Source organism: Tympanuchus pallidicinctus, unplaced genomic scaffold (assembly GCF_026119805.1).
Source record: "Tympanuchus pallidicinctus isolate F22 unplaced genomic scaffold, pur_lepc_1.0 scaffold5, whole genome shotgun sequence".
In the NCBI taxonomy this organism is placed as follows: domain Eukaryota; kingdom Metazoa; phylum Chordata; class Aves; order Galliformes; family Phasianidae; genus Tympanuchus; species Tympanuchus pallidicinctus.
Genome location: NW_026294769.1, coordinates 42765257 through 42792404, shown reverse-complemented (window position 1 = coordinate 42792404; position 27148 = coordinate 42765257). Strand labels below are relative to the sequence as shown.

At 45.7% G+C, this 27148-nt stretch overlaps 2 protein-coding genes across 5 annotated transcripts in view; one reads left to right on the top strand and one right to left on the bottom strand.

The window, feature by feature from the left end:
* The first annotated feature begins 10848 nt into the window (after positions 1–10848).
* Positions 10849–11743, top strand: CRH (corticotropin releasing hormone). Its single transcript, XM_052704005.1, has one exon. The coding sequence runs from the start codon at positions 10866–10868 to the stop codon at positions 11361–11363; it is 498 nt and encodes a 165-aa protein (XP_052559965.1). The 5' UTR covers positions 10849–10865; the 3' UTR covers positions 11364–11743.
* An 863-nt stretch (positions 11744–12606) lies between these two features.
* TRIM55 (tripartite motif containing 55) overlaps positions 12607–27148 on the bottom strand; it is a 36142-nt gene continuing 21600 nt past the window's right edge. For 2 of the 4 annotated variants that reach the window (XM_052704036.1, XM_052704038.1), the window contains one exon: positions 12607–12977. In XM_052704036.1, coding sequence (XP_052559996.1) covers positions 12858–12977 — 120 coding nt within the window. In that variant the 3' untranslated portion in view covers positions 12607–12857. Of the gene's footprint in view, positions 12978–18570; positions 26589–27148 lie in introns of those variants that run through there. The other 2 variants (XM_052704037.1, XM_052704035.1) reach the window with 2 other exon arrangements.

Below are 27148 nucleotides of genomic sequence, written 5' to 3'. Positions count from 1 at the left end.
TTACAAAACACTGTCCTTCCTTTTCCAAAGTAAAAGCAGCAATGTCAGATGCAAAGACATCTTTTCCAGGAAAAGAAGGATCTTGCCAGTTTTCTGGATGGGCTATATAGCTTATCTTATCACAGTCACATTACATGCTTTGATATGTTATGGGGCTTGTTTATTTTTACTGTAGATGTCATTTACAGACAAAGCGCTTCTCAATCAATCTTTGTTCAGACAGATTAATGAAAGAAAAATCTATATTATTCTATTAAAATTCCGTTCTGTCAAACACAAAGCCTGTCACTTGATCACAAAGTCCCCGAGCCACACATTGCTTCCCCAGAGCCACGCAGCTGGGCAAAAGGGCAGAGAGCACCATTTGACTAGATGCTTAGTCAAACAGATAACGTATTTTTGAAGTATAGTAAAAATAGCGATGTTTGTTACTTCAGCATTCAGCCAAGTAGCACAGTTGAAGACATAGCTAGTTTTATGGGTAGCAAGTGAAGAATCTGTGAGTTTCTGGGTGAATAAGAACTTGAGATGAGTGCAGCCTGGATGAGGAGTCATGGACTGGTGACCTTGAACAGAGATATGACATTGATGTTGTGCTTGGCAAATGGAGAAAAGCCAGATTATTTAGAGTATAAAATCTGAGTGACCTAACTGAAATCCTGCTATCAAGGTAACAAAATACCACTTTCTTTCTTCAAAAGCACCATGACCTACACATGCTCTGAGTTCTCAACAACTCAGTTCAGTCATCCTCAGGCAAGACAAGCCACTGGAAGATTTACCTCAGTTTCCATTCTTGAAAACACCTTAGTCTGTCTGAGCTACGTCCTACTCATAGCTGAAGGCTGAAGAAGTAGACTATTTGGACTTTGGTAATGAACAGACCTTGGTAGCTAAACAGAGCTTGGAGAAGGTGTCAGAGTATGAAGAGATTCACCAGACCCAAGTAGAAAGTTGAGATCTTTCAAACCTGGTTCTTAGAATACAAGAATCACACTGAATAGGACTTCAGTGATGGAAGTATAAATGGAAAACTTGTTGCTTGTGGCTTCAGCAATGATGAAGGGTAGCATGAAAAGATATTTAAGTTCTGGCATTCATTCTTCAGAGCATGAGGTAGCTCTGCCTCAAGGTCCAAGTGGATGCTCATGAACAACCAAGCAGAGCTGCAAGGTTGCACTTCAGGATGGTGTTTGGTATTTGAAATCTGACTTGATGCAAAACCGAGATTTTATTCTTTACAAAGGAGGAGGTGAATAACATTTTCTGTCAGCAGATTTTAACTCTGCTTTGTGTTGACTCTTTTGGATTTTATAGAGGGATCATTACATAGCTCTTTTTTTTTTTTTTTTTTTTTTTTTTTTAATGAAGCCCTGTTTTAAGAGACCAGAACTAGGATCTTAATCTCTCTGTTATCTAGGTAACAGAGTTTATTGTAGGTTTATGCTCACATGTGGCTAAGCAGATGAAGTAGTGAGGACAGTCACATATCTGAGGCAAGAGGCTCGGTTCCCAGCTTCAACAAAAAATTTTTGCCATGTTTCCTTCAATCTCAAGATGGATTAATTCCTTAATATCATTCCCTTTCTCCCTGCAGAACATATGAGTGTTTAAATAGAGCTGTGGTGGAAGTGTTGGTCAGTTGTAAAATGTACAGTACTGCTTCTTGCTCATTTCTTTAATCTGGGGTTTGTTCCTTAACAGGAATAATGAATGCAGAGAGCAATTCCAGCCCTTCAGCACAATCTCTAGTACTGAAATTAGAAAGTATCTAGACTCACATGTATTTACCTATTGTCATGGTTCTTTTTGACATAATAGGGTGCTATAGTGCAGTTCAATCACCTATTGCCATGTGCCAATTCATTTATCAGTTGCCTGCTATTGGCATCTCCTTTCCATTCCTGTTCTGCAACAGTCAGCCAGCCTCCATCACACAGCTCTGCCAAAAGCTCTGCCAAGACAAATAAGAGGAATGTGTGTGCTTTTCAGTTGTGGGCCAAAACAAGTTTAATTGCAGTCAATGTCAGAACCCTAGATTTCAGGATGCACAATTTTTATCACCACAGAGTTGAAAACAGTACCTTCTCCTCTTCAGGAGCATTAATACAGATAGGATAAGGGAGGGACTGGGATCTACTCCCCACATTACAACCAGGGACCCTCTTCCTTTTCTTACTAGCAGAGGAAGAGACCTTTCTCAGTTTCAAGCCTAAGAACAATTCTGACTAACCGTAAGTGCTTTTGTGTCACAGCTTTTACTGGATGTGTCTCATGGTAGAGGTATTTCTGAGCAGATGGCCTGGGGTGGTACCCTTGGATATTCTGAGGATCTGCCTATTGAGCCAAAGATTTTCAAAAGCTTCCTTGAGCACAAGACACAGAAAACTGAAGAGAGACCACCCCAGTGAGTGTCTTTGCCAGCACTTCACATGGCTGTTTTACAGCAAGACACAAAGGTCAGTGACACTCAATGTTAACACCTTAAATTTGGCTGCTCTAAAATTATTTTTCACAGCCTTCACTAAGGGAACTGTCGGGACATTCCCAACCTTTGTATGCCCATAAATGTGACTGCCTCAAAAGAGACTATTTCAATGCAAGTGTTACTTAAAATTAGATGTTATTAAAATAGAGGCACTGATTACTTTTCTGACATTATTTTCTAAGTTTATAAAAAGCTTTGGCTGCTCTGCTAGCAGCCGTCTTCTCCCATTTGAAAGCATCCTTGGAGAAACTGTGAACGTGTAGCTCCTAATGTCTGTGATGCCACCCTTTGGCTTTTATTTCTTCTCTCCTAAAACCTCAGCTTTCCTCTGTCACTTCACTGGGACGAGCCAGGTTATGTCATAGATGGGTGCTGATGAGCTCTTGGCATTTAGCTAAATGTCTATAGCCAAGGTTCAGTTTAATTGTTGATCGAGGGACATGTACAGCAGAGCAAAATGAGAGCACACGGAACTGCTCCAAACCCACGTGCCTGCTCTTGCACAGAAAAACGAGGAGCAACAAGCTCTCAGCAAGACTCTTAGAGGAAACACAGCACTGCATTGCCAGAGCAGCATGATGCAGGCTGGGGTAGTCCAAGCACCTTCACATCCAGTGCAGGAGGTGGCCTGTCTGTAAGACCCAGTCCTGTAGCCATATTCATGCACATTTGCTGTGGGGCTTGGTTCTGGGTGGTGCAGGACTGTCTCAGTTTGCTGGGGAGTGGAGGAGAACTTGGCAGAAGTTGAGGGACTTGCTCTGGTGACACCACTGATGCCACTGTCTTCCTGGTGATGGAGAAATAAAAAACATGTAGAATCATAGAATCATAGAATCTGTAGAGTTGGAAGGCCTTCTGAGGGCCATCTAGTCCAACTCCCTACAATGAACAGGGACATAGCAGCCAGATCAGGTTGCCCAGGGCCTGATCCAGCTTCACCTTGAAAGTTTCCAAGGATGGGACATTAACCACGATGCTGGTTAACTTCTTCTAGTGCTTCACCACCCTTTTAATCTACCCCCCTGAGCCTGAAACCTTTTCCCATTGTTCTGTCACCATAGACCCTGATAAAGAAACTGTCTCCTTCTTTCCTGTAGCTCCCCTTTAGACACCAAAAGGCCACCAGGTCATCTCTGAGCCTTCTCTTCTCCCGGCTAACAACCCCAGCTTTCTCAACCTGTTCTTATAGGAGAGGTGTTCCATTCTGTGAATTATTTTTGTAGCTTTTCTCTGGATGCACTCCAACAGATACAGGTACGTAGTGTCTAAGAATGCACATTGTCCATCTTACTTGATTTTAACATCCACTAACCACAAATGGAGGAATTTATAATGCCATCCTACCATTCAGGGACCCCAGGCCAAAGATGTATTTACTTCTTAATTTCCTGGAACCTCACAGTTGTAAGGAAGCAGCTATAGTACCTCCATTGCTGTTCACCTTTGTCTCTCAGCACCAGAAATTAGCAGTAAAGCCAGTATTTTCTTCCAGACTAAAATATTTCTGTTTTCTATAATAGTCTATGATGATGTGTGTGGCTGTGCCCACTGTGGCTCCTGAGTTTACATCTGCAGTGATGACAAAGCAAAAGAGAGATGAAGGAAGCCATTCAGTGAGTAAATCCATTAAATAAATACTTTGCAATAAAAGTAAGCCATAGTGATAATGGAATAATCAAAGAATCTGTAGACTTTGTCCAGTGGAGACTCATGATTTCCTTCATTTATCAGATGGCATGATTTGTGGTTCCATTCTGCTCTTTGATTCCTTCATCAGTCTTTCATCTTGGCCGTATCAGAACCCAGTCCAGTGCTTCCAGACACTGCAGCCCTAAATTAAAGGAACCAGACAAAAAGTCCTGCCAAATTCCCAACAATAGACTTTATTTTGGTATTAGCATTGTCTTCTCATAAAAATAATGTCTTGTCAAATAAAACTTTGTTAGCCACTGGCTTAGAGAAATGTTTGTTGATCCTGTACATCAGAGATGCTGATGAAAGCTACCTTCATGTTCCCAGCTAATTTAATACTACTGTTTACTATGATGTACTGCTTGAGTTGCAGTAGCACTTAGAATTCCTAGTCACAGACTGGGGCGCCGCTGTGCTAGACACTAGGCACTCATGGAACAAAAAAGAAAGTCCTTTCCCTAAAGAATTTGCAGTCTTCGGCATGAGTATGGTCATTACAAAGACAACAAATCTTTTTTTCCAAGAAACGCCTCATCTTGTTCATTATCCTTGCAATTAGTCTCATGGGGTTCCACTTCCAGCCACACGCACCTGTTGATAAGCGCAGCCTAGTTGGAGCTAAGACAGACTTTGATTCTTCCATTTTTTAATGAACAACAAATGAGATTAGAGATGTTTGCTCCTCCGAATATGCAGAACATCTGAATTTCTAATTGTTTAGCATTAGTCATAACTTAAGTAGGACAGAGCGGATTCTATATATAGTCCAATGCCCAGCCGTTCAAGATAGATAGTGTATTTGTATTTCTTCCCATACCTCCTCACTTGAAAGAAGTGAGAAGGCATTTGCTACATCTCCATTCTCAAGTATTCCAAAACTGTGCTGCTCCCATCCCTTCCTCCCCCAAATATCAAGATTGTTTTCAGATTTGTGAGATTTTTTAAGAAGGTGACATTCTGATCTCTTCCTGCATTTATTTGGGGATTTTCAGCCTTAATAGTGTGGTTGAATCATGTTTTTAAGCATGAAGGTTAACGTTTTCTTCTTTTAGCAATTCTTGAGGTTGTAACAAGATTCCAGGAGCAAGAGTTGCTCTTATCTCAAATCTCCTTTAAATCGCACTGAGTTTTTTCCTCTATACTGTTTTCATTTCTTTATCTTCTCACGCAGTAGATGCTCTTACACATAAACACCTTGTGTGTCTTATGCTATGAAGGAAATCCAGGTTCCCAGTAAGCAAACACAGTGGAAGTTATGCCAGTGACTGAGGGTTTCACTTTCTACACAAACTGGACCATTTCTCATGTTCTCTTCTATTCTGGAGGGAGAGCGACAGGTTGGCCACTGAACATCACAGTCTCATCAGTTTGGTCAAATTTCTTCTGCCTGGATGCTGGAAGGTGCTGTGCCATCACCCCAGCAGGACGGTTTCCACACTTGGAGCTTTGGATCTGAACCAACTCAACACTGCTGCTGGTGCTCGTGGCTGATGGAGGCCAGGTGCCATGGGATGGTACCAAGGCATGGTCCTCAGTGCCAGGTGAGGTGGCAACAGATGACTGAAACCATCATGAACCATTCAATCTGTGGTTGTTGCTTTTAGTGAGAGTGTAGCTATTCCATGTTTTCTTTAACAGATTAATCCTATGCCCTTTCTGTAACTATTCCTGTAGGATGCAAGCCAATAAAACTTCTTCAATTGTATTTGGTTTTATTTTGCCCTTCTCTGTTGTGTCATCTGCCCATCATGTCCTCTCCAGCCCATGGGTGCCCTCACCCACATACCTGTGAGTAATTTCAGCAGATGGCTGAGACATGCCTGAGGTTCCAGATCCATCCTTACCCCCTGCCAGACATAGGCAGGTGGGGGAGGGGACAGGCAGTTAACAAGCACACAAAAAACTTTCTTTCATAGTGAGATGCACGCAGACACTGAGACAATTTGGAATACAAATTGCTGGGTGCTTTAACAGGGTGCTCGTTTGATGGATTTCCTTGATGCTACCAATAATTGTAAGATCAGTTTCTGCAGAATTATCATCAACAGTATTGAGAGCTTGCATATGTACCTGCACAGTCTTCTTCATCCATTATCTAAGTACAGAAATAACAGCTGACAAGTCTTGTGAGGTAAGTATGAAGGTCAGCTGTTGCCTCCCCAGAGGAGGGCTGCTGGGAGAAGAAGGGCACAGCCTTAGCATGCACAGTCCTCCCATCCTGCTCCTGCAACACAAGTCCTTCCACTGGCAGCGATTGCGGGCACAGACTTCTGGGAGATGTCCAGGGAGGTGTATGCACAGCTCCTGTTAGTGCTGGTTGATAAGCCCTCCTGGGTGCATGAGGCACTAAGACAGGGTGGGCTCTTGCTCAGGCAGCGGTGTTTGCTGGTCTCAAGAGGAAAATGACCCCCAGAGATCCAGGAAAGCACAGCATGGTTGCATTCCCTTTGGACACGGGAGTGACCCAGAGGATGCTTCTGAAGACACTTTCCTTCCGTTGAGACCTCCAGCCCATAAATTCAATCAAAAGTGTGACATTAACCCATGAATGAAGAGTCCTCTGGTCGAGATCAGGAATTTGGTCTTGGAAAATGGAGGATGCAGTCCTGTCTCATATGCTGACCTGTGAGGAATGCTCATGGCATGACTTGCTCTCACATTGCTTCCTAATGCAAAATGTGGAAAACTGAGGAGTTTTTCTCTCCGTCTCTCAAGACTGTAGGAAAAAAACACTATAACTTTAAGAAGTTATGAGTGGAGTGCTGATATGTCAGTGGGCTGTGCCAAGAAACTCCCTGTGATATGAGAGTGTGTTCTCCTTCCCAGAGTGAAATCATAAAAAAATTGTCTGAAGGAGAAATTAAAATGGAATCGAGAGAGTTTTGGAGACATCTGGGCTGAGAAGTACTGACCAATAGCTGAGGTTCTTATTATTTTTCCTAATCCTGGAAGAGAACATACTTTTTTTTTGGTATTTTGTTGATATATTTTTTTCTAGATTGTCCCAGAACACATAACATTTACGACCATTGGATTTAGATTTCTCAGTACTGAGAGCAGCAATGGGTCAAATGAAAATGTCACTTACACGCAGGCTGCTGCGTGATTGCTGGCACTTCAGAGTGGGCAAGATGTGCCAGGTTCATCTGAAATTGCCACGCAATCTAAGATGGTGCTTTGGAGAGCTGATCGCAGGCACCAAGTAACACTGGTGATCACACCGAGTGGTTATGTGAGTGGTTATGGAAGTTCTGCTGAATGTGACAATGCCAGAAGGCCGCTCTGCCTTGTGACAGAAACAAGAAGGGAACGAAATACTACACTGTGGTGGAAAGCTGATCTACATCTGGTGTGTCGTCTTCCATGTTTGTAGACGGACATCTTCAGACATACCTGGGGTAAGAGCCATACCCTGGGTTTAACACCGTCACTTCTATACCGTTATTTTTAGAATTGTGTGAGCTCACTGCCATGGTCAATCAGCATGGAGGGGATTCCTCTCCCCTAACACTGGCTGTTTAAGCATTCAGCGACTGGGCTAAGGTATGCCCCTTAATGCAGGGGCACTCCCTTTATAGACAAGGGAGTGAGGTGAGCTTGTCCAGAAGCTAAGATGTTATATTGCAGAGGATTGTATCATGCACTGGGTATGCCTTCTCTTTACCCTAGCTCCAGTGGGAGTCTATAAATTGCCTTCCAGTAGATGCCTGAGTTTGCTGAGGCTCAAGGGCTGGTGCTGCCCAACCCAAATCAGCACAGAGAAGATGGACTTTGCTATAGCACTTTGTATTTCTAGACAATGTTATTGCGTGATTCACTGCAAAAATTGTGTCTGCCTGTGGTGTTTGCAGAATGAGTCAAATACAAATACTTTTCTTGTGAGAAGTACGTTAATCTCAAACCGTGCCACTAGCTGTAATCCAGATCTACTCGTTATCTGCCTGTTTCCCCTCTTCATGCCTCCAGTGAGAATCCATGATATATTTCTTCTGTTGCAAGGATTAACAGCTGCCATTTCATAGAATCATAGAATACCCTCTGCATAAGGACCATTGAGTCCAGCCTCTTGGCCCCACACAGCATCAACCATGCCATATGTCTGAGGGCACTGTTCAGACACCTCTTGAACTCCAGCAGCTCCATGCCATGGCCACTGACCTGAGGAGCCTGCTCCAGAGCCTGATGCCCTCCAGAGCCTGACATTCACCCAGGAACTGGTTCCTTATTGGAAAAAGGAGTTCTGTGGTCACAGGGAGCCAATTCTCTCTCTGAAGTACTGAGGGGAGCACTTTTTATTTCATGTACCTGTGAGGTTCTATGAACCTGGTGATCAATGCATCCCAATTCCTCACAGCCTCTCCCACATTGCTGTGAGCCTCCTGGCACATTGCTCTGGGTCTATGTGGAGAACATGGACAAGTGTGACTGGGACCAGACAGAATGATGAGACTGTGGGAATACAGACCCTGCTTAGGGCTCAGGTGGGAAAGATCCAGCGTGTTGCATGGTGATCTGACATTGCAGATCTCTGAGCCCACTCCTTTGCTCTATTTGCTACCACTTCAAGGGACAAAACTGCCAAAAAGGACCTGAATACTACTGTAAGTAATGAGAAACATAAAATAATCAGAGCCAATTCTAACTGGCATCAGTCTTTAGGAGAGACGCAGCTCTGTATCTTATTCAGATCGTACCCACAGAACTAGGAAGTATGTACTTGGATCAGAATTTTTCTTTCTCTGTGTTTACGGCCTCAGTATTTGAAGAGGTTTTGTGTTCTTTAAGGGCATATTAAACTTAAAAATTGAGACACTGTGATAACATCCAGAGGGCTCTGTTTTAATGAGTGCCTCTTACATTTTCCATCACCTGACTGAATGCAGCTCCTGCTTCTTTGAACCTCTTGTTGTTCTCGCAGGAAGCGGCACTAACATGCTTTAAAAGCATACAAATAGCTTCTGCTGTGACGAGCTCTTCGACATATCCTGCTCTGTTTTGTTGTAATACGCATTTTGGTTCACAAATGCCTGAGCTAACGGAGGTAATGCCGAGACAAATCCCCAGCATTACAACCTGTTTTTCCATTTGTTTGCTTATGATGCATAAGATCTGATTCTTTGGCACTTCAGCAACATCTGAGGCCGGAGGTAGGTGTGACAGCATCCCGAGTGTGCGGCGTCCCTCAGGGGATGCTCAGAGCTGGGCTGCAGCCAACCTCATACACTCAGTGCTTTGAACTTTGTTATTTCATTAAGAAAATGGATTTTAGGTTTGTCATCGATTCAGCATCCATAATGTGCAGCCACCTTCCGTGCTGTGTTCATCTCCTGGCTGCCTTGGGACGCACACAGGTGTGTGACCCCAAGCACCCGCGTTTGGGGCAGTACAAAGCCGGGAGGATTTCAGTGCAATTTCTCAGCTTAAAGGGAGGGATATGACGAACGTCGCAAGTAAGGCGGTGGGGAAGCAGGACTGAGACGCAAAGCTGTTGGGATGTGCAACCTGAAGGAGGCAGATTGCATGCAGGATGGGAGTTGGGCAGAAGTCACTGTGCTGAACGGTGCACCCTCCTGGGGAGATGCCGAGCAGCCCGGCTGGAGGCAGGGGGTGGAATATGCGGGCACCGTGCTGGTGGGAGAGCACCCCAAAGGGACCTCAGAGGGACCCCCTGACGGGAGACGCCCCCCGGAGGTAGGAGTTCTGTGAGGGGGGCAGGCGGGGAAGCGCATGGCCTCGAGGGTGAGGAGCAGGGGAGGATTGCGGGCAGTGGCGGCCGGGGACAGCCGAGGGAGAGGAGCAACGCCCGGAGCTGGGAGTGGGGAGCCGTCCAGGGAACGGCGGGGGTTGTCCGCGCCCATCGGCCCCCCATCGGCCCGCGGGGCCTCCCAAGCCCCGTGCCATTGCGCCCCGTCGGTGGGGCCCGGAGAAGGCGGAGGAGGGAGTGGAGGGTCGGGCGGAGGAAGCCGTCCCGAGAGCGGAAAGTTTCCCGGAGTGACCTCTCCGCGTACGCGCCCGCTAGGAGATCTCATTCAAGTGTTTTTGTCAATGGGAAGGGGGGGGGGGGGGGGGGGGGGCCGCGGCTCCCCGGCCCCCGGCCCCGCTGACGTCACCGCAGAGGCGATAAATATCTGTTGATATAATTGGACGTGAGATTTGGGGTTGCGATAGCGAAACTCGGCCCATCGCCGCTCCGACGGGCCCCCATGATTTATTCAGCAGTGGATCGGGGCACGCAATCGGGCTGTCAGGAGAGCGTCAGCTTATTAGGCAAGTTCTGCGTGATTCCAGGAGAGGGTCTAAGCTATAAAAATCCCGCGCCCCGGCTCTGATTAGGACCAAATCTGATCACAAGTTCTCCGGGAGGAGGCTCCGAGGCAGAGCCAGAGGAAGGACGCCTGGCACCGCCGGGCACCGCCGGGCACCGCCGGGCACCCGCCGAGCCCCGCAGCCTGCCGCCGCCGCCGCCCCAGGTAGGAGCGGGGCCGCGCTCGCCCCGACGGCGGGGGCCGGGTGGCGGCGGGCGGGCGCGGAGGGGCGCGGAGCGGCGCGGAGGGGCTCGGGGTGCGCCGGGGCCGCGTTTCAGCACCGGGACAGCGGCCGCGCTGCGCGCCCCCCGCCCGAGCCCGGCCGTGTGACCCGCGCGTGTCCCCCACCCGTTCGCCCCGCTGCAGGTCCGGCCCCGACCATGAAGCTCCAGCCGCTGGTGTGCGCGGGGATCCTGCTGCTCGCCCTGCTGCCCTGCCACGAGTGCCGAGCGCTCAGCAAGAGCCCGGGAGCCGCCCGCGGGGCTCTGCAGCAGCCCGATTTCTTCCCGCAGCAGCAGCAGCAGCAGCAAACTCTGCCCGTCCTGCTCCGCATGGGAGAGGAGTACTTCCTGCGCCTGGGCCACCTCACCAAGCGCCCCGCCGGCCCTTTCTCCGCCTCCTCCGGCGGCCACCTCCGGCCCGAAGCATCCGCCGAGTTGTTGCGGGCGGCCGCGGCGCAACTGCAGCGGTCGGGGAGCTCCGAGGGGGACGAAGGAGCGGGGGAGGCGGTGGAGAGAGAGAAGCGCTCCGAGGAGCCGCCCATCTCCCTGGACCTGACTTTCCACCTGCTGCGGGAAGTGCTGGAGATGGCCCGCGCCGAGCAGCTGGCGCAGCAAGCCCACAGCAACAGGAAACTGATGGAAATCATCGGGAAGTGAGGCGGCCCCCCCGCGCCTTGCCAAAGGGACCCCGCGGTCAGCACCAGAGCCATCACACCGCCCGACGTACCATAGTGCTGCTCTGATGTCATCTCTTTATTTTTATAGAGCTTCGAACCCCGAAGGGCGCGCTCCGAGCCGCCGCCCCCCTCAGCATGCGCGGACGCGCGGTGCCACCGGGCCCCCCACCCCCGACCCTTATTTATTTCTCCATTTCCCATAGCGAGAGGGCTCCGCAGGGACGGCCGGGGGCGGCGGGGAGCACGGGGAGCGCCGTGCCGGGGAGGGAGGCGGGAGGGGAACCTCTGTCCGCTACTTCGAGTCCACTTTTACCCTGTACAACATTTTCACAATAAAACATCTTTTCAGCGCTCGGTCGATTTTGTTGTGTAAGAGAATGTTTAATATTTATATTTTTAATAAAAGCTGCAAAGGAACGATGGCTGGACACGCTTTCTTGCCTGGCACCGTGGGCCGCCCGCCCCGCTCGGGGGTGGCACAGCACTGCGCTCCACTCCGCCGCTCGCTGCGGGTTGCCAGGGTCGCGGAGACACGACCGGGACCAACACCCCGGAGCCGATCCTCCTCCTGGACGGACACGGCGATACGAGTAGCAGCAGCGCTCCGCTGCCAGCCCCAAAGCTCTGCGCAGCCCTCATCCCCCCGGAAGTTCCCCTGCAGGAGCGTTTTCTGGAGGCAATAAGCACCGATCGGGGCTGAGCCCCGCACTGAGGTCGCTCCCGCACAGCCCCGTGCTCACAGTCCCAGCTCAGGGCTCGGCTCTGGTACCGAGCGCTCCTCCCGTCTCCCTCAAGCTCTCTGTTACCTTCAGCGCGCTAGGAGCACTCCTTTTAAGACAGGAATTTTGTCAGAAGAATCACCTCAACGGTTCAACTTCTGCTGTAACCCCAACATCTGCCCCATGCTGATGGGGTTTGCCTGTCCCCACCCCTCCTGCCGTGCCCCCCCTCCCGCCCCCCGCCCAGGTGAGCAAGGCCCTTCGGGAAAGTAGATGCAAAGGGAGAAAGAAGGGGCAGTTTCCCTCTCCCTCCCCCAGTATGGGAAGCCATGGGGACCACGGGTGACAAACATCATCCCTCTTTCGGGGGTGCCGCAGACGTATCTCCAGTGTTGCTGGGTACAGGGAGCTGCTGGTGAGCACTGCAGCAGCATCTGCCAGAGGGACTGGGGAGCAGCTACACTCACACAGGGACACATCAAAAAGCAGACGAATGACAAAATGTGAAAAGTACTTGTCCTGCATCTGTAGTGATGCCATTTTTCCCTCAGAAACAAGAAATTATTGGAAAACACTCTGACTACATAGAGAAGTACAGCCATTTGTCCCCACGCTCCCGTCCCTTCTAGGACACTGCTGTCTCCATGGCTGGGTATGATGTGGATGGAGGTTTTGGGCTCCTGGGAGCATGACCTGCTCAGGTGTCCCCTCCTGGGCCTGCTCCTGCGCTGACCCCAGGTGGCCCCTCCAGATCCTCATTCAGTCAGGGAATTCAGCCAGGAGAAGGAGAAGATGTGTCGGGTTGGCTCGGTGCTTTGCTCGCTGCTCCCGACAGCGGCTTCCACTCGCCCCGCAGGGGATGGCTCAGAAGCAGTCTGCAAAAGAAGGAGAGGTTGGCAGGTGGGCAAGAGAAATTGGGTTAAAACCCTCTCGATTTCACACCACGCAGGAAGATAGAGTGGAACGGGAAAGGGGAGAAAGGCGGGGAGTGTGGAAACCTCAGGAGGGCATGCTGACAAGCCAGAGGAGATCATGACAAGAAGGACCACACTGTGTGAGCAGAGCCCATGCAAGGGGCTGCGTCCAGATTTGGGCCTCTGGGATATCACTGCATGAAGGTGACAACTGCCTGTGACCCAGTGATCCCTGGAGCTAAGCCAGAAATCACCACAGGGCACTGCCACTTGGCACTATCAGTGTTCAGAAATCTGCCTTCAGTTTGCTTCGATTTTTGTTTCTCTTTAAAGTCTTTTAATATTTAATTCACTTTAATTTCACTCAGACCAAGAAAAGAAAATGTAAGCTTCTGGTTCTACAATCCATTCTACAATCTCAGAACAAATTTTGCTCATTATTTGCCCAAGGAGCCCATTTCTGAAAAAAAAGAAAAAAAAAAGAAAAAAAAAGGAATCTGGACATGATATGCTGTGCCTGCTGACCATAGGAATTGTCATTATGTTTTAAAGGTAGGTAGGTGGATCTTTAACAGGTCACTATAATATATAGAAACATATCTTTGGCAGAGAATGAACACTGGCTTTGTGAGAAGAACCAGAAATCCTATTAAAGGTAAAACACACAAAAATGGATGATTGGGCAGCTAAGGGATGCCTTCTGTCTTCATCAAAAACCATGATTTAGCACAAAATACACAGGATTTCATAGCTCTCTTTCTGTAGATGCACATTATTGCACATCCTTAAAATTCAAATAGTGCTATGGTCTTTGGGTCAATACTGCCCAAATCTCTGTGCAGGGTTTCTCCTTGCTCTGGGAAGTTCAGGCTGATCTCTGAGAACTGCTTGTTATCACTCAGGAGAGGGAAAATGGCAGTGTTGTGTCCTTTAACACATTATCTTCTATAATACCATCCTAAAATGGAAAAGTTACCAAAGCAGCGATGCTAAGATACATATCCAGGAACAAACAGGGAAGCAGGGGTGCTTACGAGGAACTGAAGCATGGAATGATGGTTTGGCGTAGCATTTTTTAAGTACTTCATGTTAAAGTGTGCCACAGGAATCGGTGAGGGGACGGTGGTTATGTGCCAGTGGGCTGCTGAGCTTCGTTCATTTACTCCCTGCTTGAGTGCCATGACACCACTAGACAAAGCAGAATGGAGGGATGAACATGCAGCTCCCTATTTCTTCATTTGTGTCTCATTAGATTTCTGAGTTCCCTTTTTAGACCTGGATCCTCAGGTGCTCTAGGCTGGCATTGCCCTATTTGTTCCAGTGAAATACTATCTGAGAATTTGCTTTAATATTTTAAATACTCACTCATCTTTGGCTTACATTTGTATCTGCAAAGCAAGGCAACTCTCCTACTCACAGCAACACACAGGGCTCAGAAATGAGTTCAGCAGTGTCGTGAGAAGGGTTTTCCCAGGCTTGTGCCAAAGCATTGTGCAGAGTAGGGCCTGTGGGGCCAATGCTCAGCTGGAAAGGCCAGAGCTGACTGAGTGCCGATGTGACTCTCAGACCGGGAAGTGCTGAGTGCAAACCTTTCAACTGAAGAGTTCCAGCCCAGATTACAGAGCCAGATATCAGAAGTGAATACGTGGCAAGACTTTCAGAGACGTAAGGGATTCTGTGCTCCCTACATCTCAGCAGATGCAGGAGCGTGGGTGTTTTATTAGTCCTCCGTGGTGTTGAAAATTTTGCCTTTTATTTTTGGAAGGACAACTGGAGTGCCTGGACTGGCTAAAAGTGGTTTTGAAACTGCTTGTGCAGTTGTGCACACTGAGCCTCAGCAGTGTATGTGAGCAAGCACGGGGCAGACCCCTCCTTGCTTTCACCTCACAAAGGCTGGCAGGAATCTAACAAGTCATCTTCTGCAATTTTATATATTTCTTCCAAACTTCTTAAACTTAAAACCATCCCAGTATCTTGGCATTTGTCCTCTTGTGCAGGACGGGCTTTCCTTATCACCTTCACTTGCTATTCTGCTAAGACATTATCCAGAAATACCCACCAAACCAAACTCGACGTTGAAGCAAAGAACGATCTATGAGCTTCATCTTAGGTAGGCATGGCACCTAGCACATCAGAAGAGATAACGACTTGGATGGGAAAGGTGACCGCATTACCTCGCTAACCAGCATTGCTGGTGCTGCATTTCAAACAAAACAATCTTTGTCTACACCACTGACAAGGCCATGTTTCATCATGCGTTGACTCCTTCATATGCTACGGAGATGACATCTCCCTGTGTCAGCACAACACCGCCAGAGCCCAGCACGTTCCCATCGGATCTGGCTGGCTGAAGAACGCCTTCTGCCCGCACCTCAGTGGGCTCAGCAGGCTGCCAGCCTGCAACACCTCCATCTGCCCTTCCAAGAGCAACAACCCAACAGCAGGCCTGGTCAGGTGTGAGGCCAGCACAGAGCTGGCAGCGGGGCCATTCCCTGGCTTTTAGGTTGGTGTTTTCACACCTGTGACACTTCGGTGTTGTTTGTGCACTGAGTCACACAGGTCCCAGCCCTGCCCACTTGTCTTCCTGGGGTTTTGGACTTAATGCTTGGTAGTGTGTGCTCAGGGCTGTGAGGAACTGGAACTTGATCTGAGTTGTGACGATCTCATGGGTAGCACTTGTTTTCCACACTACCTAGAATTACAAGTCCCAGCCCTTGATTTGGGCCTCTAACAGTAAAAAGGAATAACTGAATTCTTTCCCTCAGATGACATGAACCGCATTAGGCCAACGCTGAGAGAGTGCTGAATACTTACTCCTTGATGTATATTTTCCCCCGTGGTGTTGAGTGACATCAGATGATGCTTTTAATGAGCACCAGGAATTTTCACCAGGCCAGCTCACAGAGCAGAGGGAAGCACACCCTATATGACTGATGGCTGGATCTGCTTTTCCCATCAGAGAAGTCCAGGCAGGACTTACATGCCAGCTCTATGGAGGTGCTGAGCAACCGCAACTCCCACTGAAAATCCGTTTAGCACCCCTCAGTAGCTGGCAGGCCGGGATGTGCCTGAACAAACAGCACAAGATCTCAGGGTTTTAACAGATGAGTCGTATCGAACTTGCAGGTATTCAGCACCTTTCAGCATTTGCTTCCTTAAGCACAAGCAAAATCTTTGTAGAGTTCTAGCAAAGGGCATGGAAGTAAGAAGGGCAAGTGGGCTGGCTTTGCACAACCTTTTCATTCATCATGTTTATCTTGTAGCAGTTATCCTGTTTTTGCTGGGGAAAAACAGGCAGTCCAGGCCTTCCCAAAATTCAAAATGGAATGAAGCCCACATGCTGTTTTCTGCTCTGCCACTACTAATCTCCGTAGCCCTTAGGTGTAGGTGGGACCCATGTTAGCAAACTCTAGCCATCCAACGGTGGAATACTCAGTCAGGCAAACTGTATTCCTTCCTCAGTGGCAAAGGAACCACTGGAGGGTGATTTGCGCTGTCCTAAAAGAGGTGTCTTCAGAGGGCAGACTGCCCTCTGAAGGTGCCTCTTTTTCTCTCCTGGCTCTAGAGATGCTCTTCGTGACCAGATTAGATGAGATTTGGCTTTTAAATAATTACACAGGGAAGGTGTAATAATTACCTCAGTATATCAGAAAACTGTTAAGAGAATAGCTGCAAAATTTGATGGCACCATTACCTTCTACAAGATCAACTTCCTATACGTAGGAAGTGGGGAGGAAACGTGAAAGGTATTCATAGTCTCTTTCAATTTTATTTTTGTTTTAACAATCTTTTTAACTTATTTTTTGATGACTTCTGATAAAGTATATTTTATAATGAACCTCTTGGAGGTTGCGTCACACCATCTTGCAAGGAGATGTGAAAGAAATGAAGGCTGAAATAGCTGTTTCCTCCTCCAGGGCTGTAGATCCCCCACAGTTACATTTCATCTAGCTTGAACGTGGCTAAATGATCAGAATTCTGTGTAATTAGTAAGAAAACAAAAAAATAATTGCTGGCTTTGTGCTGGTCATAGGAGAATAGCAAAGACAATTCTGCAAAGCCAAAATTACCTTCTCGCATTTTTTAACAAATATGGTCCTTCATTTTGTACTGATTGAAGGCTTTGCGAGTATGATATTTCTGATTTCTTCTTACAGCTATGTAGGTGGATACACTAGTTGGTTACAAATAGTCCTCTTGGACAGCTATATGAATATTTGCTGGAGCAACAGCAATAACTGAAGAAGGTCGTGCCCCTTGGCTCCCCATCCACCTCTTCCAGCTTTCCCTCCCTGGCTCACTGTCCATTTGCACCACTGCAGCTGTTTGCAAGGCTGTGCTAAGAATGGGAATGTCACTGGAATGACATCAATTTTTTTGTTGTTTTTGAGGTGAAGAGTGATATATTTACCTGGACAATTTGATTAAATTCCAACACAGCCCAAAAAAACCAGCTGCATCAGCACAGCTGCCATGCAAGTGGTGGCATCTAGGCAGGAATAAGAAGCAGGGCCACTTGGCAAGAAACTCCTAACTACCTTTGCTACCAGAAAAAAACAGACCTTCACCCTTAGAGGCATGTGAGCTATGCAATGCCTTTGCTGCCTAATTTCGACCCAGCATGATAGCAAGAATGTGAATTTGTAAGAAAATGTGGGTCTTGGAGAGAAAAACAGTGAAACTACAAGATTTTTTTTGCTTCTATGGAGCCTCTAACCTCAGAAAAGGAGCGAGAAATTAAAGTTAATTCCCTTATTTTCGCTTGCTTGTTTAGAAGCAGCTTCCAGTGTTGACAAGAACAGGCATGATTAAAACATTCTAGCTGGTCGCAAAGCCATCACAGAATCTGTAGGCTATGTTTGTCTGCCTCAAATGTCAAGTGTTACTCTTTTGGCACTCAACACTTCCAGGCAGCGGAAACAAAGGGAGCACAACAGGTTATTTTTAAATAGTTTAAACTTTAGTTCAAGCATTTTGTTTTCAAATTTTTATGCAGTCTAGCTCTTTCAGCGAAACACCTGGCAGCTGTCACACATATCACAGCAATTCTCTTTCAAGCTAAGGAGTGGCTTCCTCTGTATGGATCTTTTCTTTTTATTAGTGGGAACCAATGGAATATTCTGTGAAATAATTGCTACGATTATCTGTCACAAAAACACACATGGTGGCAGACCAAATAATAAGCATAGACAAACTCCATCAATCACAGTACTAGCTATGTCACTTTCATAATAGTGGTTGGCAATGAATTTTAAAAGTTTATTGGGTGAAAGTGAAGTAAGGCAAATGCCTTACTTTAATAGATTTTCATTATATTGCAATTAACATTGTGTGGCTACTGCCTGCCACAAGGTCTCCTGCATAATGACCTTAAAGGGACTAGATGTGGTTCAGAGGGAAACAGACTACTTAGCTTATTTTGGTGTAGGATATGCACATCTCTCATGCAATACCAAGTTCCAGAACCAGTGCTGGAAGCAGTTTTAGAGAATGAGTAAGAGGCTGCTTGACTTCTAGCTGGCACTTGGGACAAGCAAATTTGCTATCTAGGAGATCTTTTTCATGACTCAAAAAGAAAAAGAAAACAACAAATAAGACACACTTCTTATGTTTCATCCATTGCTGCAGCAGTATCAAGGAAAATGAAGGAAATTCAAGGTGGGAGGAGTCTTACAAACGTGAATATGAACATGATCAGATGTGTATTTTCTGGATTTATCCACCCATCATTCTTTGCTCCTCTGACATTGAAGTCCTTGAGGATCTCCTGATCAGTGAACCAACTATCATTTCTAATTTCTTCTGCACTTCCGGTCCTGCTGGACAAGTCTAGCAAAGGAAGAACCATCCTGAGAGGCTGCAGGAATAAGTGGACATCATTTCTAGAAAGCTGCTCATGGCTACCACCTCTCACCTCTTCCTTCTAATTCTTCTTCATTCCGTAAGTAGATGTGATTTCAGATCAACAAATTAAATGTGAACTAAAGGCCTTTAAACAGCTTCTCTATGATAGTAACCCATTATTCCATGTTAGAGAAACTTCACTCTTAACTTTCAGTGAGAAGGAGCAAATCTAGCAGTGGTTTAACGTCCCATTTGTCTCTGCTATACCATCTTTCCTTTGTAACATGGAGTGTTATAAATTAAAACTTTTTCTTCCTCTGCAAATGGCATTTTTTGTAAAGCCAATGGATGAGACACAGTGCCAGTTCAGACAGTGACTCACTCCAGAGCTCCATTCACTGGATCAGATAACAGAGCCAGAATGGCAGCGAGGTGTGGACGCATACCAGGCTCTGGAGATTTAAGTACTGCTTGTGCTCGCATCATGAGCAATGGACTCTGTTGGGTTGTTGTAAGCATGTTGTGGTGGCATATGTGAACTGTGGACACAGCACACATTCTCTGAGAGAATTACACTGATGGATATGCGGGAAGAAAAGCTAGAACATCGGCTGAAGCAAGAGGTTGCCACCATCTGATGCCACTGTGCAACACACACAGAAAGCCTACGGCACAGCAGATTCTATCTCAGTTATTGACCCAGTTATTATTGGTGTACAGACCACAGACAACAGTCACCAGTGCCAAGCTTCAAAATGACCTGCATCTGAGCACCAATTTCATTAAAAAAAAAAAAAAAAAAGTCTATTTATTTTATGAGATGAAGTTATAAAATTGCATGCAAATGTAAAAATGAGGGCATTTGAAAAAGTAAATCTGGTGCCAGACATTGAAAATGTTCCCAGTAGAGATGGAGGAAACAAAAGCCACCTTTCCTCAGTAAGGCATTTTGTAATAGAGCAAGTGTGTCATCATGAAAAATAGTCACTTCTGTGTGCAGAAGTGCTGAGTCAGGAGTGCTTGAAGAGATGGGCTATGTATCAGTCACCACCTTTGGTAGCTGAGATAGGTTCAGGCAGATTTTATAGGGTGCTCTCTAAATGAAACAGAACAATAAGAAACTCAGATCACTTATTCTCCAGGGCTGTGAGATCCTCATCCTCAGTTCAGTGAAAGGAGAAGTGGGTGTTACATCTATGTGGGACATCTGGAGCATGATTTGGATATCACGGCACCAATCTATCTCCATTGGACGGAAATCTGGGATAGCAGGTTGTCTGAATTAGTCACTGGCCTCTTACCTAACGACCTGAAGATTACTGTAAAGGTGTCAGGAGTATAAACCACCAGAAAAGGGATCTAAGATTGAATCAGTGCTGTGTGTGATCTGACCCTCTCCTTTTTTCTGTCTCCTTCTGGATGCACACACAGCCATCCAACCTGCATCTCCACATCAAATGCTCCAGTCCCTCCCTGTCCTGCATCCAGAAAAGCCTGGAAGTAGCAGGGCAGGATATTCAAACACAAGGGCCCAGCCCTAATTAACTACTAATTACTGCTAGTGGGACTTTCAGTACGGCTAGTTGGATAGATTGCTATTTAAATATTGGTCCATCTCCAAGGGTTCAGAAACAACAGCCACTACTTTAAGTGGCTCAGTTCACAGCTGCAATGAAAGTCTGAAGTGTCTCAGGGTAACAGGATGACAACTAACCAAACACTGTACAAACAGATGGCTTGTGTTGTTGAGACATAAATCTTCCATAATACGATGTAGGATGATTAAGAAATACCTTTTGTTCACATTCTATTTTCTTTTCAAAATGTCTTCATGAACAGAGTGAGCAATGCTTTGGGGAAGAGGCTTAATGGAGGCAGAATTCAGTATTTAAATGAGCTAGTTGCTGAAAGACAACATCTAGGTGAGCCTGGCTTTGTATTAATTTCAACAGGAGAAATAACTCTGTCCGTTCTGTCATTGTTGAATCCTATTGCTAGTAATGGAGTGAAAAATGAAATATACATAAATCAGATGGTACCTATGACTCACCAGACAAATTGCAGGCCGGACTCTTCAAGGTAAAACTTCAGGTGAAATATTTGCCACTCATATTAATTATGAGAAACTGTTGTCTGAAAGCTGGCCTTAATGCATCGCCCTCACGACTCATCACCGCTGCCTCTGAATCACTCAGATAATTCTCAGAAGTGAGGGAAAGAGGTGTTAAAAGAAGAGCAATCAAGACTTTCCTGATTTTCTCTGTGTGTGTCCACTAAACAAAAGGGAAAAAAAAAACAACACCTCACCTTAAGCACAAAATCAAGATGCAAAATGGAAATGTACAGGCAGAATGTGCCACCAACTAAATAGCAGACTCAGACCTGAGTGTTGTACCTGAGTCCCATCTCAGTACTTCAAGTTACGGAGAAGCAGAGGTGGATTTTTTTTTTTTGAATGTTAACAGTGGTTTTTGCATATAGTGTCTGCCCTGTATTTCAGCACAGGCTGAAAACTTTTTTCTCAAAGCGAAATTTAAGAGGCACTTAGGATGAAGCTTCAAACAGAATTCAGCTGGGGCTTGTAGGCTAACTGGTTCATGGGTCTTCTGCAAAAGGCTCAGCTTCACTGAGGATAGATGACCCATTTTTCTTTCAGTCAAATTGGGCAGATATTTTAAGTCTACAGGCATGGCAGAAAACCACCCAGTTTTTTTTCTTGAGGAAAGATATGCTTCAGGCATACCCAGAGCGAGGTGGTAAATATCAAATCAAATTTTGCTCTCTGTATCTCCAGACCTTTCAATAGCACTCAGTACAATTGTTCAAGGGAGCATATTATCCTTGGAGCAGTCTCTGCTGCTGACACCCGCTCCTCATCCTGCTCTGTGATACACTGTGGGATGGCTGTGTTGGAGAAGTATCGCTCCTCCAAAATCTGGCCTCTCAAGAAAGCCATCCCCTCTGTGGGAGCTGTTGGCTTTAGAGGTGCCTCAGCTCGCTTACCTGAGCAGATAAGCAAGATAGAATTTGTAGAAATGAAACAATTATTTGTGTATCACCAGCATCTGTGCAGCCATCCCAGAGCAGCGCCCCACTAAAATCGGTACCTGTACCTTTTATAGAGTGATGGAGAAATAGAGGCACGCGAGCAATGCACACAGTGTGCATTTTGATTTTAAATGATCTTATTTTGTCCGTATTGTCTTCATAGTGACATGACAACCAATTGACTAAAACTTAGCTAAATACTGACCCTCTGACATGTGATTTGAAGCTGTCTCTGGAAAAATATATGAAGGATCACCTGCTGAAATTGAAGCGTTCAGCAGCAGGGCAAAGAGAGCTACAATACATGAATACAGAGAGAACTGTCCCTGTGGTAATTTTGGCAGATGGCAGAAGGTTGCAAGCAAGTAATAGAAAATTTTAAAACTAATAAAACAAGATTAACATAGGCCACTCTATTAGTATTTCTCCTCCCAAACAGCTCAGTCCTGATTATATTTTATATCCTCGTGGAATTAAAGCACTGTACTGTACTGGCAGCAAAGGGAAATTAGATTATAATATTGTTTGTGGATGATTAACTTGCATTTCCTTTCAAACTGGATGTGTGTGCCTGACTCCTCCGGTGCAACAGATAGGCATTTCTCTTGATGGGGGTTTTGAGCAACAGAATATGGGGTCCAGTACTTCCTCTGAGGTGAAATAGACCAGAGGATCACAGACCCAGGTGAACACAGGGCTTTTATAAACTCTCACAAATTTACATGATGTCACTACATGAGAGATGTGGCCTACAAAAGAAAATGATTAGGAAAAAAAGAACAAACTCTTCCTTATTTTTCTATCAATTACCCTCCGTATTTTAACCAGACCAAAATAATTTGAGCTGCCTTCTTTCAGTGATAACACAAGAAGGTTTTGTTGTACAATACCCCTCCATTGCTGATGTTGGGATTCCTCTGTTATAGACTGAGGGACAGAGTGGTTCTGAATGTGAAGCCAATTTCAGGATTATACATTCCTGGAAAGAGCTCTTCTGTGCAAGGCTTTCTCCAGCTATCAGAGGTCTGCACAGATTAACTGAAGGGCAGAACTTAGGGCCAGCTTTTCAAGTTTGGTTGCCTAAAACTAGGCAGCAAGACGGGCTTACATCACTGTATTGAGCATTTGCATTTGTAGAAGAGTCTGATACTGAGGGCTCCTAGAAACCAAAGGAACTGCTAAGAATGACTCAATACGTATCTGGAAGTCAGATTTTTGAGAGACTGAAGGCCTCTATCCCCTCCAGGTGTACCAGTCCAGCAGCTAGGTGCCACAGGTGTTTATAAAACAGACACACAGTTCTCCACACCTGCATGCCACTGGTAGCATCCTCCAGGTATAATGAACACAAAGCACACATCTGAGTCCTGAAACGTCAAGCTGTTCAAGGAATTTCTTAAGTCTAATCCACAACATGTGCACTTTTCTCTCTATTCCACTCTGCCTGTTTTCTCAGACTGAAGACAAGAAGACGATTTAAGATTCAGTAAAAGCTAGCTTCACCTCCCTCTGTTACCTGTCACACACACCATCTCCAAACTTCCTTGTTTTTGTTTTGGACTCTAAGATCTCAGTCTCCTGTGCACCGAATGGGCTGCTTGTTAATGCCTGTGTCATCCTCCCTAACACATGACTCCCCACAGAGGCAAGGCAGTGCGTGGATCTGTTCCCACCCCGTCTTCCAATCTTTCACTCCCGTCTGTCACTGCAGCAGCTCAGATTTGCTTCAAAACATCCCCCTAACATCAAACGCTGAGCAGAGACACCTGGGTTAGGAGCAGAGTCACCTCCGTCTCAGCTGATGGATGTGAAGAGGGTGCCAAGTGCGCAGCGGCTGTTCTTAGCGAGATGCCTCTCACTGGCAATACCTCTCTTTCTCCATTAGCTGCAGGAGCAGCCCACAGTGACTATGCCCCTAACTTTTCACTCCCTGGAGTGGGAAGTGTCTCTGTAAGGCTGAGGTTTCTATATCTTTCACCCTGAATCACCTCATGCTGCCCCTCCTCAGACCCAATAAGCCAACCACCTGCGGGCTGCACCCTCTGCTCCTCTGTCCCAAGCCCTCCTGTGCTATAGGGGAACAGTCAGCAATGTCATCTCTCACAGCAAAGTGCACTTAAATAAAGAAATTTGTGAGGATCTGGCTTCTTGCTGTTGAAAAACATGGAAAACCCTATTAGGGCATTCTGTTGAAATAGCCTGGAAATAAAGTATATGTTGCTATTAGGATAGTCCTGCAGATTTATATTACTATTCTTATTATTATCATCATAAAATGTCATTAGCATTTTTATTTCCAGTAGTTTTGTTATTTGGCTTTCAGGGGCTTATCACACAAAAACGAAAAGGGCAGGGACCTGATACTCTGCACGACAGATAAAGGCACATAACCTGTCTGAACAGCCACCTCACTGCACTTGGGGAAGCAGATCATTTCGATGCAAATAGAGTCTGAGACCAAAATGTCTTTCTCCCTCACCTCCTTTCTATTTCATGATTAAATAAATCATAAAGCTGTCACCAGAGACTCACAGAAAGAGGTCTCAAATGGTAGAAATGAGAGCTTTCTACACTGGTCTATTTTAATTTCAAAAGGTATTTTGAATTAAAAAAGAAAGAGAAAGGAAAAAAAAGAGCATAATGCTGTTTGCATGCCTGATTCCCCGGGAGTACAAACAAGCTCTGTGTCCTCTTGTAATAATACAACAAATTTTCAAAACTAAACACAAATAAATGAAAATTAAACGATGCTCCGTAAATTTAATTGAGATTCACAGTGTCCGATGCTTTTCAAATTCAAATTACCACCAGACAGAGTATCTTTTTACATAACTTATGCAGATAAAGCATAGATGATAGATTATTTTTCCCCTCCTTTTTTTTTTTTTCTTTCTTTTTAGAAGAGATGGACTTCAGTCACAGTGCCAGAATCTTTGCATGTAGAATCTGAACAGAAATCTAACATTTCTCGTAGAGGCACCGTACCATACTGTTATAGTGTACAGTGCTTAAAGTGAATTACAGAAAATGAGCATGGAAAACCATCATTTTTGTATTGAATAATAGACCAAAACTGCATTTTTCTGCCATTAGAATGAACACTCAAAGCTAACTACTATTGCTTTGTGTTAGATGTCTTTCATCTTCAGTAAATAAGATTGAATGCATGAGTGGCAACTCAGAATTCTCTGCAGATCAGCCGTATCACTTCAGAAATAGAATATAAATACACAGCTTACCTAAGGAGGGTGGAATTTGGAGCTGGAAAAACTAAACCATGGACACTGTCTCTGAGAGAGGAGTTACTCCCGAAGAAGTTATGGAATAGTTAAGGTTCAGTTTATATTCATTGTATTCAGGACAACTTCACTGCCAGGTGAAGTTCCTAGTCCTTCGTCTTGTAGGTATTTCATCTCTAATTACTGCAATCTAAGGGAAAAAGGCTTTTCCTACAGAAAGAAAAAAAAAAAGAAGTACTAATCATGCTGTGCCTCAATATATAACGGACTCCTTAGTTTAGATCTTCTTGGGAAAAAAAAAAAAAAAAGAAAAAGAAAAAGAAAAAGGAAGAGGAGTCAGAATATTCATAGTCTGCCCTGGAACTCGTGTTTTGGAATCAGCTCCTCTATTTATGATATAAATCACAGAACGATAGAATGATAGAATCATAGGATGGTCTGGGTTGAAAAGGACCTCAAAGAGCATCAAGTTTTAACCTCCCTGCCGTAGGCAAGATCACCAACCGCTAAACCAGGCTGCCCAGAGCCGCATCCAGCCTTGACATGTTGGCTGAAAACCTGGGAGTACAAATTCTATCCCTTAAGCTCCTATCCAAGGTATCAGTTATTAAAGCACAGATATTTAAAAGCACACACACAGCCATAGGTGTCTGTGCAGCAGGGCAGCAGTCCCATCTAGTGTGTCTGGTGAGACTGAGTGGTGCTGTTGCCTGCTGCCATGCAGCAGTGCAGGCCCAAGTCTTCCCTTCCTTTGAGTGAGGCCTCCTGTGTGCCTAGGAACATGGGAGAGGTGGCTTTGGATGCCTTTTGGTAGAAAAAAAGAACTGACAAGGAGTCCCCCCCTGCAACGTATACTGTGTGGGCTGTGGCATGAGGTCCCCTCAACAGAGTTCCAAGGGGACAGCCTGGGCTCTGCTGCCTGGAGGGGACAGATTGCTCACAGTGCGAGTACCAGCAGCAGAATTATTCAGCTTTTTCTCTTTCCTGATGTTTTACTTCCCCATTTATTAGATTTAATGAGCTTGGCTCTGCACATCTCCTGTCAAACTTCAGGGTGTCCATCCTGCTGGTCAACTGAACAGCAATTGAAATACAAGCCCACAAACCTGAGGACGTACATTTCTCTTTCCGTTGTGAACCAGGGAGATGCAATGTTCAACCATGCAGGAGTAAGCTGAAGGGTGGCATTTGGAAGGTGCGAGGAAGAAATGTTTTAGGCAGTTTGAATTATGAAGTAGCATGATGTTTTCAGATGGGGGAAAAAAAGGGAAAACTTCCTTTAAGTCCATAGAGGAACATCACCAGAGACACTATTTGAACTGTTAGTTAATGGTAAAATGAAATATTTCCTACCCATTAAAGAACAAATGTACTGAATCAGATTCCAAAGATGGTGTAGTATGATAAGAAATGCCAAAAGTGATATGCAGAATGCTAACTCCTGTGAGAAAATAAGAAGAATGCTTCACCAGTGTTGTCATAACACGAACTTGTCTTTACCACTAAGCATTTTTCTTTAACACTCTTTAATTGGAGTAAGGGTGTAAAAACAGTGGCATAGGAAACATCAACCAGGGCAGTAAATAAGTAAATAATACTTATTCAGTAATACAGTTTGAGAGTTGGTTGTGCAAGTCACATGCAGAAAGGAAACAAAGTGAATGTTCACTAGAAAATGACGACTGACATGGGACAGTGGCCATTTTGCTTGTGATGCACAATCCAGCTCAGATTCATGACTCTGGCCATGGTATCACCCTGCTACCAGCTTAGCTTGCTCACTTCAGTCTTTCTATTCCTCAGAATACTCTGCACCCTCCTGCTCCCTCTGCTTTCCCATTCCTTCCCCTGCCTCCAGCCCAGGGACAATCCCCTCTTCTGTTCTTCCACTGTTCCCAGAACCACGCACTATTCTTCTCAGCATTCTTCTCCTCCCCAAATGTCAGTGTCACTCACAATCCTAGAAAATATCAAGGGACAGCACCCACAAATCTGCACAGC